Here is a 12,407-nt window from a genome sequence, read left to right as displayed (position 1 = left end):
CTCAGGATGTCTTTGCTCCACAGCCAAGCATCTTTATAAATTTCAGGTTTCTCCAATAATGGTCAGGTCAATCTTCTAATCTCTCTTAACAGAAGAATTTCTCTTATGAGAAGTTAGAGTCACTGAATGATTTCACCAAAATGTAATTCTAGGTATAGCTCGACTGGCTGATTTTGCAACCCCACACCTATCTTTAACCTGAACAAAACAAAGTCAGCCTCAATGCTTAGGAGATTTAAGAAAGACCAGGTAAGGTTCACCAACACTATCCAACCAAGATGGATTTACCAGCTGCTACTCAAACTGCCATACCTCTTGAGTGACTTTGTCATTGCTCCTCCCTCAATATCTAAGACATGCTATTGGGTAGAACATTAAACATTTTGTGCATAAATTGAGACACATTATATTGATTCTGTAGGCAAGGCAAATTGTTTGAGGGTCTTGCTTTACTTTTCTTGAATAAAAGAGTTGGTCATCAACAGCTACTGAAAGTTATAACAGGCAGACTCGTTCACTATTTACTAATTGGTGAAGAAAGTAGAGATATTTTAATAACATTATTTTGGGTGGAAATCAGCATGGTAAAGTTGAAACTGAAAAGTCTAAGTTATTTTTTAGTGAGATATATCTGTTCTCCCCTTGTCATTGGTAGAATTCACAATGTGAATAAGTAACAGCAAGTTTGACTGTCCTATGGGAATAATATACCTTAAACGTATGTTAGATTCAATTTGTATACTCCCAAACCCAATGCCTATCTAACCTATTTCCAAAAGGCAATAAATCTCCCTTGTCTCATGTTGGGTCATGTTTCAAATTAAATAGACAAGCGAGCATCAGTCAGTGCTGTTGGTATAGTGAAAAACTCAGTATTGGAAGCAATTTCCTCCTCCTCCACTCCCATCACTCCTTTACATAAATTAGGGCCATAACCAAAGACCAATGAAGTAGATAGTTGCTAAGTTATTTGAAAAATAACTGAGGGGGAATCTTCAGGCAACCATCACTGATAACTGCTAAGTGTCCTTGACAAAAACAATTGTCTTTGTTGGGCTCCATTTAAAGCTATTCCAATACTCAGTGAACAGTTTGACAAGAATCAAGAATCCCAATATCACATTACCTTATAGGATCACTTTAAACCACTTTAACCTCCTAACACATTTATTAAGAGTCTTAAAACAAGCTAAGTATTAAGTGCACTGTTCAACATACAAAAGTAATGTAGGCAATACTTGTGGCTGTAATTATTAAATAAAGGTGATCTCTAAGGTAATCAGCAACTTTGATGTAGTCACAATGGTCACAGATGTCACACTAATGACACAAACCTTGACTTAAGAATCGAGTCATTGTTCTCTGGAATAAAGGGTGGAATTTATTGAGTGCAATGGGCTCTCTCCCTCTCATTGGAGAACCAGCAGGAGCTTTGCATCGCTCCTGTCCAGGAAACCTGACACAATTAGAAGGTAATCAGGCACTTCCATCAAGTCGGACATTTGATTAAGGCCTCACACTTGATTAAGCCTTCAGTTGAGTGGAAATCTCTCCCTGAGAACTGCCTGCCAATCAGAGGTCAGGATTCAATTGCCAAATCTGATATATCTCTGCCTGCAACAGGAAATATTCATGGATCCCTGGATAGAGGTGAGTGTGGGCAGTTGGGGTCTTGGAAGGACAGATTTCAGAACAGTTTAAGTGTTTTGTTAAGAACCTCAAATATTTTCTAGTGAGATGGTCACTCTCGATCCTTGAGTTTGGTCAGGAGGCAAAAGGATGGCAGGGTTCCCACCCTACAACTCCCATTCAGACAGTGACTCATTCCTCCAAACCTGCCTTGAGGAGAATTATATCTACCCAAATAACCAATATCATGTACAAGACTGAACAAAAACACTTGCAAGCATTTATTTAAATGCATTTGCTCAAACTAATCAAACTGTTGAAACTACAGGAAATAACCAAGCAAATAGAAGGCTTTTCTCTCTAGCGTTGAGAAATATGTGTTGTGCCAAAGATGACAGAAACTTAAACTGAATTGATAAGAATAGTCCTCGGGTGAAGGGGAAAGTCAACGACCAAAATATTCTGCAGGAACTGGGGAACATAGATCAGGAGTGGCTGTTTGAGGGTAAAATTACATCTGATATGTGGGAAACTTTTAAAGGTCAGTTGATTAGAATTCAGCATCAGCATGTTCCTGTGAAAAATGAAAGATACGGATGGAAAAATTCGGGCACCTTGGGTGACAAGAAACATTGTGAGCTTAGTCAAAGAGAAAAAGGAAGCATTTGCAAGGTTTAGGAAAGTGAAGACAGGTAGAGACCTCAAAGAATATAAAAACAGCAGGAAAGAACCTAAAGATGGGATAAGGAATGTAGCGACTTTAACAAGGTCAGCCATGTGGATCTCATAGAATAAGAGTTCCTTAACTGAGGATGTTAACCTGGTCCAATCAGGGAGCCCTGGCTGACGTATATAAACAGCAGTCTCAGAGGTTCTGTTCACTCTGAGAGCTGACTCTGAAGAAGCTGGACAAGTGTCAAGTACTCTGCATGTGTAAATAAAGGATGACTTGGTGGTGGGATACTGAACACCGTTGAGTTATTTCAAGGAGGGCTAAATGTCCTTGGCAAAAAGATTAAGAAAAATTCAAAAGAATTTTATACATTTATGAAGAACAAGAGGGTGTCTAGGGAAAGGGTAGGTCTCCTCAAGGACAAAGGAAGAAATTTATGCATAGATCCAGAGAGAGTGGGCGAGATCCTAAACGAATCTCTACAGTATGGAAGTAGGCTGTTCGGTCCATCAAGTCCGCACCAACCCTATGAAGTATCCCACCCAGACCCACCCTATGTAATCCAACTAACCTGCATATCTTTGGACTATAGGAGGAAATTCATGCAGACTCTGGGACAGTGCACAAATTCCACACAGATAGTGGCCTGAGGGTATAATTGTAACTGGGTCCCTGGTGCTATCAGGCAGCAGTGCTAACCACTGAGCTACTGTGCCACCCTTTAAGGTGTTGGGCATTTTGAAAAGCATTATGGTAGGCAGGTTGCTGGGGTTTTATACAACATCTTAATTACCTCTTCAGTCATAGGAGAGGTCCCAGAGGATTGGAAACTAGCTAATGTTGCTCATTTGTTTAAGAAAAGCAATAGGGATAATCCAGCAAATTACAGGCTGGTGAGCCTTATGTCAGTGATAAGGAAATTATTGGAGAAGCTTCTTAGGGATAAAATTTACTCACGTTTGGAAAAAATTGGACTTACTTACTTGAGGCAGCATGGCTCTATCTGGGGAAGGTCATGCATACAAACTTAATTGAGATCTTTGAGGAAGTGACAAAGATGATTGAGGGCAGGGTGGCTGATGTTGTCTACATTGACTTTAGCAAGGCCTTTGAAAAGGTCATTTAAAGCTGGCTGATATATAAAGTGATGTCACATGGGATCCACAGTGAGCTGGTAAGGTGGATGCAGAACTGCCTTAGTCATAGAAGACAAAGTCCCAGAGATAGAAGAGTGTTTTTCTGACTGGGCATCTGTGACCAGTGGTGTTCCACAGGGATAAGTGCTGTTGTTTGTAATTTATATAAATTGTTTGGAGGCGAATGAAGGTGGGCCTGATTAGTAATTTTTCAGACAATAAAAAACATTGGAGGAACAGCAGATAGTGAGGAGGATTGCCAGAGGAAAAAGGAAAGATAAATATAAGCTGGAGACTTGGATGGAGAATTGGCAGATGGAATTTAATCTGGACAAATGCAAGGTGATGCATTTTGAAAGACCTAATACAGGAGACAAATATACAGCAAAGGCAGAATGCTCTGCAGCATCAACATCCACAGTGATCTAGGCATACAGATCCTCAGTTCCCTGAAAGTGGCAACACAAGTGGATAAGGTGGTAAAAAAGGCATTCAGCATGCTTACCTTCATCAGTAAGGACATAGAGGCATAAAAATTGGCAAGCCATGTTGCAACTATACAGAACTTTAATGAAGCCACATTTTGAATATTGGTTACCACACAGGGTGTGAAGGCTTTGAAGAGGGAACAGAAAAGGTTTTACCAGGATGTTGCCTGATTTTGAAGGCATTAGCTATGTGAGAGATTGGACAAACTTGGTTTGTTTTTGTTTGAACATTGGAGGATGAGGAAGTGACCTGATAGAGGCTAACAAAATTATAACAGGCGTGGATAGAATGGACAATCGGAGTCTTTTTTTCCAGGTTAGAAATATCAATTACTAGGGGACATAGGTTTAAGGTAAAAGGAATAAGTTGAAAGGAAATATAAGAGGCAGGATTTTCTTCTACACAGTGGGGTGGTAAGTGCCTGGAATGCACTCCCAGAAGAGTCGGTTGATACAATAGCAACATTTTAGAGGTATCTTGACAGATTGTGAATCTTTAAAAAGACATGATATATCGATACAGTCTTGGTGGGTCAAAGAGTCCATTGCTGTGCTGTACTATTTTGTATTCTTTACAAATTCAACCCATACAGAAGTGTTGCTGATATGAGGAAGGATGCATTCTTTAGAGCATGTTACTTTAGAGCAGATTACAGAGATAGAGTTTGGAGTACATTCAGTATGCTTGGCATTGGTTTGGGGAAACAACTGAAATCCATTACTTTTCTTCTCCAGGTAGCGTCCCAAATTATTAAAGGTTTGAGGAACCACAGCTTATGCTGTAATTTTACTGCACCGCAGGGTGAGGAGGGAGGTCTCAAGTCCAAATCAGGCAGCACATGAATTAAAACCTTTAATCTTAATGCCAATCTGAATACCTGAGCCATTTAGATAATATTCTAATCACACATTCATTCACACATACACAAAGATACATAAAATGAGAACTGTGACAGGTTAGTTTACATTTTTGAGATAGTAAAATTGAGCCAGTACATATGGTACACTTGGATATTAAAGGACTCCTTCAGAAATGCTATACTTCCATTCTGTCAGTTCTTATATTGTGCATGCAGTTGGAGGAAGGCAAACCATGGTGCGCTTTCATAGCAGTCAGTTGCTATATTTTGAAATTTAAAGCTCCTGGCAGCCACTTTGACAGCTGCTATTGAAGATCTGCGTATAGGGCAGGTGTGGTGTTAGGGTGCAAGGAGGGCAGATACCAGATGGGGAGGGGGTCATGTGCCAGCTGGGTTAGGAAAGGTGACAGGGTGAAAGGTAGTAAGACAAGTGTTTCGGATAGGTCGGGGTCGGTTGGAAAAATTGGGTCCATTTGTGTTGGGGGGCGGTGGGGAGGTGTGGTAGCTAGTTGGGAAGATGGATTATTGGTTTGGGTGGATGAGTGTGTGTAATCAGTATCTGGCGACGTAAGTGATCGGGGGTGATGGCATAGTTGAGTGAGTTTCTATAATAATATTATTAGTCCAAACAAGTAATTATTCCACTTACTTTGATTGGAACCGTGTAAAATGTCAGACGTTTATGGTGACTTTCAGAGGGTTCCAGATGTAGAGCAATTGCCAAGAGGAAAATTTCCTGAGCAATTCCTTCAGAGTCTGCCACAACAGGGATTCCAAAGTGTCTGTGTGTCCAGCTCCTATCTACACTGGCATTAAGACTATCTGGCCAGAAGAATATCTGCCCTATTGTGTCTAAGTTTGTGGGTGATACAATGCTAGCTGAGAAAGTCAGCTATGAGGACACAAAGAGAGACCAAAGAGATGGAGAGAAGTTAACAGCAACAAGGAGGCAGTTGAAGTATAATGTGAGAGATTGTTCACTCTGGGAAGAATAAAAAAAAGGTTCTGCTTTTCTAAAGATATGAATGTTTTAAAAGCTAATATCAGGGAGACCTGTCTGTATGTAGATAAAGCAAGCAATTAGGAAAGTGAGTTTGCTTTTATCCCAAAAAGATTGGAGTAAAGGAACAAGAAGGAGGAAATCTTCAATTCACACAACATTCTGACTTGGAATTACATTGTCATTCATTTACTGTCACTGGATTGAAACACTAGAACTCCCTCCCTCACCTCATTGTGGTTGTAACAATATCACTTGGACTACAGTAATTCAAGAAGATTACCCCCTTGCCACTTTCAGCAGGTTAATAAATCATGAGTTTGCCTGCACTGACCATGCAATGGAAAACAGCAGATGGAGTCTGAAGTCAGCAGTGAAGCACCTCAGGTCCCTTGATTCCCACGACAGCACTAATAAAACCGGTAGGACTTTGTCCATGTTACAGTTGAAGCTCACACACTAGCCAGCAGATGCTCCATGGAGATGCCCATTACTACTATATTGCAAATTATCAGTTCCAAACTCTGTAGGATGCCTGGAGTCAATTTACAGCAGACCTCTTCAACACTCGTTGGCTGGAGGTATTCTGGCAGACTTACCATTACTGCAAGCATCTCATTGCATATATTGATCAATGTTTTCTGCAGTCTGTCCCAAGGAGGTCCTCATCCAAATCCTCTGCAGCAACATTGCTGTGAGATTCAGCCCTCTAGAAAGTCCAAAGATGGAACTTATGCAGCCCAATGCGTCTTGTGACTCATCACTTGCAGATTCTGATTCTAAACTAGCCTGTAAGTATATGCCCTGCCAGAATCTGAGATGAAAGCTGCAAATATTAGGTTGGATGAGGTCATTTCTTTTCAGGTTATCTTCCTTCACTTTCCTCTCCTCTGCTCCTGGAGGGTCTTAGCACCTTGTAGTTCCACATTATCTGAAAGCATTATAACATAGCGGATGAAATCAGAGTTTTCATGGTCACTCCATGTGTAATCTCTGCTTCACAACACCTTTCATGATATGGAATTATCAGTTAATGGAAGAGAGTTTTCTAGCGTTGTAAGTGTGGTATATTGAGCAGTGTTGCAATTGAGATGGAGGTACAATTGTAGCCAGTGAGAGATGTGGGCTGGATTTTATGAGGCATCATTTTCCCCTTGAGCAAAACTTTGTTTGTCAGCCCACCACCTGAAACCTACTACAGAGATGTCACATTGGGAGCAGTTTAAATTGTTTCAAAGTGGAAAGTAGCCCTACCCAAGAGAGTTCCCCACAAATCTCCTTAGTACCAGCTGGTGAGAGGTTTCCTCCAACAGGGTGTCGTACCTGATGTAATAATACTTATGTACTCTCCCATAACATAAAACTCGGCATGGATATCATGGTGTTGATGAATCCAACAGATATTTATTACATTTAAACATCATTTACAAATACTATCTCCTGTGGCAGAAAACTACCTGTGTTAATATTAAGCTTTTAGATTACAACAGAGGACGATACTTCAAGTAATATGAGGTAAGATGGAGTATGTGATCTTTGTACCCTCAGGACACATACTATGATACAGTGATGATAACATGAACATGTCTCTTAAAGGAATACTGATATACTGATTATGAGACAAAACACAACATCAGCAGCATTAGGGGCATGCTGTAAATATAGACAGCCCCTGAAGAAGTAGTAATGAAAACTGTCCTTAAACATAAGTATGTAATGTAGGACAGTCCTGGCTGACACATCCCAGTGAGGGAGGGGGTGGATGGGCAGGGGGAGAGCATTAAAGCTGCTCTACGATCTTGTGGGAGCAGAGGGTTAATAGGCACAGAACCTCACAAGAGTTATTTACCATCTACCCCACACCCAACCCACTGCCAGCTCCACAAAAAATCCTCACAGTAAAAGCTGTTGAGTTTTTTGCCTTGCCTCTGCTTTCTCTTGCTGTACATAAAGTAGTGTCGGAGGTAGAAGGAGGCTCTTAACCATTACTAATTCATCACTCAAGGGTTACTGGCCTCCATAGGGCGAAGGGTGCCTGAGAAGGCTGCCTAACATTTACTCCACCCACCATAATATGGGAGACAGATCAGGAGTACACTGAATAGCAACGGGAGGCCACTTACTTGATTCTGAACACAATTCAACCCTACCAGCTTTAAATGTTTCTATAGGAAGCTGTAAAATCCAGCTGATAGTGGAATGGAGCTTCCACTCATCTTGGCCAGTCAAGTGGGGCAGGAATCTTCATCTGCCATTGTCAGTCATCATTTTCTGGCTACTGACAGCTCTCAATACCTGTTCCCATTCTCTTCTCATGGTCAGTCTGCCAGGCTTCTTTTCCCACCATTCTCTATTCTCCATTCTCCTTATCTGCCAGTAATAGGGCCTTCATTCCGAATTCCTGAAATAGCACATTCAGAATGACATGGGTAATTCTGGGTGTCCCTCCTCCCTTCCTTCAATATGGCTTTGTGAGGGATCAGAGCCATTACCAGCAGCTGCCATGTTTGACAGTGCACTGCAACTTCCTTCTTATTGTAGGAAGAGGAGTCATATTGGACTCAAAACGTTAACTCTGTTTTTCTCTGCACAGATGCTGCCAGACCTGCTAAGTTCTTTTATTATTCTTTTTATAGGAACTGCACCTTAAGAAGACGCTGCCTGGCACACAAACTGAATTGCTACTTGACCAGAATTTGTACAGCATCCTTGTACTTCAATGGAGCTTTGAAGATATGCCTTACATGCCACAGTCATGAAAACAAGGTGAGTAGATTATCCTTCTGTTTTACCCATCCTATTCCTAATAGGTGAGGGCAAGTTATGAACTGTGGTTCATACAAGTACTTCTTTTATCAGGGTCCTGTGCCTACAAACTGAGGATAAAGTGAACGCATGAAATTGTATACTGAATCTCAATCAGTCCATTTATTTATCATTAGCATCTGTGTTTGGGAATCATTGTGTATATAAAAAAAGTAATAGTAAAGAGAGGATGGAATGTTTTAACAATTGTTAATATGTACTCCATTTCAGTCCTCCAATGCGCTGTGTATGATTGCAAACTGAGGTTTCCAGTCTGTGTTATCAGGGAAAATGCTTAACTAGGTTGGTCTACTCCCCAAAGAAAGAGAGGGATATTTTAAAAAGTCACTCAAATAACACCTAGTTAAACAGGAAAATGCATACAGTTTGAGAGTAGATGAACCTAAAATGGGAAAGTAGACATAGGTTATGGTTTTAAAACATACAAATATTTACATTCACAATGTAAACTGTACGGGGAATTTTCAGACAGCAATTATGTTTGACCTCAATTTCTCCCCACCCAGCAATCTAAGATAACAATACAAATTAACTCAGAGGAGACCATTAAGTAGAATTACCGCTCTTCTTGTGGCTTAAGCAAAGCTTCAGGTTGGTTTTGAGCTTCAGTTTTCAGGTTTGCCAGCTGTTCTTCCATCTAAACCCAAATAATATATTTCAAGGTGTTATTCTTGAAAGTCTAATTCCACGAACAAAACAGAAAATAATGTTTCTCAAAGACAACAATCTTTTGTAAATGTAGAAATATAATGTTTTATACAAAGTTGGAATATTACTAATTATTAAATCTAGATATAAAAATTATCATTTCCCTTCTGTCACTGTCCTTGTTCATCTATCACTCCATAATTGTGATTTTGTTTATATTCTGCTCTCTCTCTCTCTCTCTCTCTGGCTCTTGGACTTTCTTTCTGCTGTCTCTATTTTGATTCCTTGTCCACTTTTTTGTCCTTGTTCTTCTGTTTTCATAGATTTCTCTCTCTCTCTGAGCTTCTACTTCATCTTAATCCTTTACAATTTCTCTAACCTGCATTTTTAAAATAAATGTATGATTTACACATGTTAAAAATTGTATTTATCAAAGTGTTAAAAGAGATGCTAGGGAAGACATCACTCTCTGCTCTTTGTATATCAGCAATACTTCCAAATTCAACATCTGATGTGCATGCACTGAAATGCAATCATGTAGAAATGTACATCCTGGACTGTCATAATCAGATGACCCCGACCAAGAGGTGCACACAGAATGAAGGTAGCCATTTCATAGATACTTCAGTGTAGACCAGACTGCTGCCTCGTGAGCACAGAACATGGTGTCAAAAATGTAGTCGAGAAGAGTACTGAAGAGCTTTACAAAGGTAGACCTACTAACAGGAATATTCACAGCTATGAAAGTCATAGCTGCAAGAAACTGGAAAAGAACAAAGAATGAGGTCACAGTTGAAACGCTGGATAAGGCACAATGGCTGAAACTTCCTTCCTGACTCCAGTTAAAATGAAAGGTGAAATGAAGCATTACTGGCAGTTGTTCCATACGCCGTGGCTAAATTACAAAATAGTGACAGGTTTGTTTAACAAGGCAGAGCAGCTGAGAGCAACGACACGTTTATCACTGTTGAGAACAGACTGTTTGTTTCAAAATGTACTCCATACTAAATTTCCCTGAAAAACACAAGAAACAAACTGCAGAAATTTTGAACATCTTGAAAGCACACTTTTACTTTGAACCCTAAGTGAGCATAATTTATGAATGGTACATGTTCAATATTAAAGTCCAGATAGGAGAACAGTCCTTTGAGCAGTATCTGACTTAAAACCCAACTAACAGATTTTGTGACTTTGCAAAACTAAAAGACAATCTAAGTAAAGAAGGATTATGTTAGAGTCATAATATCATGGAATCCCTACAGTGTGGAAGCACGGCCATTCAGCCCATCAAGCCATCAGGGCGGCATGCTGGCTCAGTGGTTAGCATTTCTGCCTCACAGCGCCAGGGACCCGGGTTCAATTCCCACCTTGGGCGACTGTCTGTGTGGAGTTTGCACATTCTCCCCGTGTCTGCATGGGTATCCTCTTGGTTTCCTCCCACAATCCAAAGATGTGCAGGGTAGGTGAATTGGTCATGCTAAATTGCCCATAGTGTTAGGTATGTAGGGGTAGTCAGGGGTAAATGTAGGGGAATAGGTCTGGGTGGGTTGCTCTTCGGAGGGTCGGTGTGGACTGGTTGAGCCGAAAGGCCTGTTTCCATATTGTAGGAAATCTAATCTAATCTAAAAGGTCAACACTGACTCTCTGAAGAGTATCTCTCAGACCCACCCCCTACCCTATCCCTGTAGCCCTGTATTTCCCATGGCTACACTACCTTGCCTGACATCACTAGACACTATGGGCAACTTAGCATTGCCAATTCACCTAACCTGCACATTATTAGATTATGGGAGGAAGAAAACTCACGCAGACACAGGGAGAATGTGCAAACTCCACACAGACAGTCACCCGAGGTTGGAATGAAACCAGGGTCCCTGACACTGAGGCAGCAGCGCTAACCACAGAGCCATCGTGACCTATTAGTCGTAAGAAATCCCATAGTGAGGCCACGTTTCGTGAGAGAGGAGAAACTAACTCTCAGGAAAACAGCTGACACACCCAGAAGTGCTGGGATTATAAGATAGCAACTAGAGCATGTTCATGCTAAAACAGACGAGACCTGTGTACACAGACAGTTCAGGCCCAAAGGGCTGAACAATCAGGGGGAAACGGCAGGAAGTAATACAGTGAAGGGTATCCACAAAGTGAAGGTGAGGGAAGTGCAGTATTCTGATTGTAAGAAGTGGAATTACTTTGCAAACAACTATAGAGTTGGAAGAAGCATAAATAGCTGTTGGAGAAATAGACGCTGAAGATACTGATTAATCACTTTACACCATATCACGCGTCGGATAGATAAGTTGTAAATTGTTTATGGCTGTTGGAATGATGACTACATCAACAGTGTCGGACACTGACACGATATACAATATCAGTACTTACACAAACCTGTGCAAAGCATATCAATCCAAAAATGAAGCCCTTGAAATAAGGTTGAGGCTTTGTGATGGCACCATACATTTTTTTTTAGATTACTTACAGTGTGGAAACAGGCCCTTCGGCCCAACAAGCCCACACCGACCCGCCGAAGCGCAACCCACCCATACCCCTACATTTACCCCCCACCCCTATGGGCAATTTAGAATGGCCAATTCACCTGACCCGCACATCTTTGTGACTGTGGGAGGAAACCGGACCACCCGGAGGAAACCCACGCAGACACGGGGAGAACGTGCAAACTCCACACAGTCAGTCGCCTGAGTCGGGAATTGAACCCGGGTCTCCAGGCACTGTGAGGCAGCAGTGCTAACCACTGTGCCACCGTGCCGCCCGACATGTGCTGACAGGACAGATTACAAGTCCCTTTCAATGGCATGAACAAAGCTCTGAAGTTCCAAATCCCAGTAATCAAGTAAATGCCACTCTCTCAGCCAAAATAAGTCAAAAGTTTGGATTGGTTACCTTCACTTGCCAAAACAAAGATGTAAAGTTTCGCAGCACACTAAACTATTAACAGTGTAACAGATCCTGGAGGAATACAAAGATGTATTTACAGGGTCAGGATGTCTTCTGGAGAATATTATTCAAAGTAGATAAGAATGTAAGACCAATTCAGCTGCTCTCACTGCCATATTAGATGATATGGAGGTGCAGTAAATGGACTGAGCTGGACAAGGTCAGAAGTCACACGACACCAGAATATAGTCC

General features: G+C 41.1%; 1 protein-coding gene across 1 annotated transcript in view; it reads right to left on the bottom strand.

The window, feature by feature from the left end:
- The window catches only part of LOC132817083 (coiled-coil domain-containing protein 158-like), a 158,983-nt gene that overhangs the window by 94,413 nt on the left and 52,163 nt on the right, over positions 1 to 12,407 (bottom strand). The window contains exon 7 of the mRNA XM_060827249.1: positions 9,173 to 9,249. Coding sequence (XP_060683232.1) covers positions 9,173 to 9,249 — 77 coding nt within the window. The remainder of the gene's footprint in view (positions 1 to 9,172; positions 9,250 to 12,407) is intronic.

This window comes from Hemiscyllium ocellatum, chromosome 1, assembly GCF_020745735.1.
Source record: "Hemiscyllium ocellatum isolate sHemOce1 chromosome 1, sHemOce1.pat.X.cur, whole genome shotgun sequence".
In the NCBI taxonomy this organism is placed as follows: domain Eukaryota; kingdom Metazoa; phylum Chordata; class Chondrichthyes; order Orectolobiformes; family Hemiscylliidae; genus Hemiscyllium; species Hemiscyllium ocellatum.
Note: the sequence above shows the minus strand (reverse complement) of the source record. Positions and strands in the feature narration are given on the sequence as shown.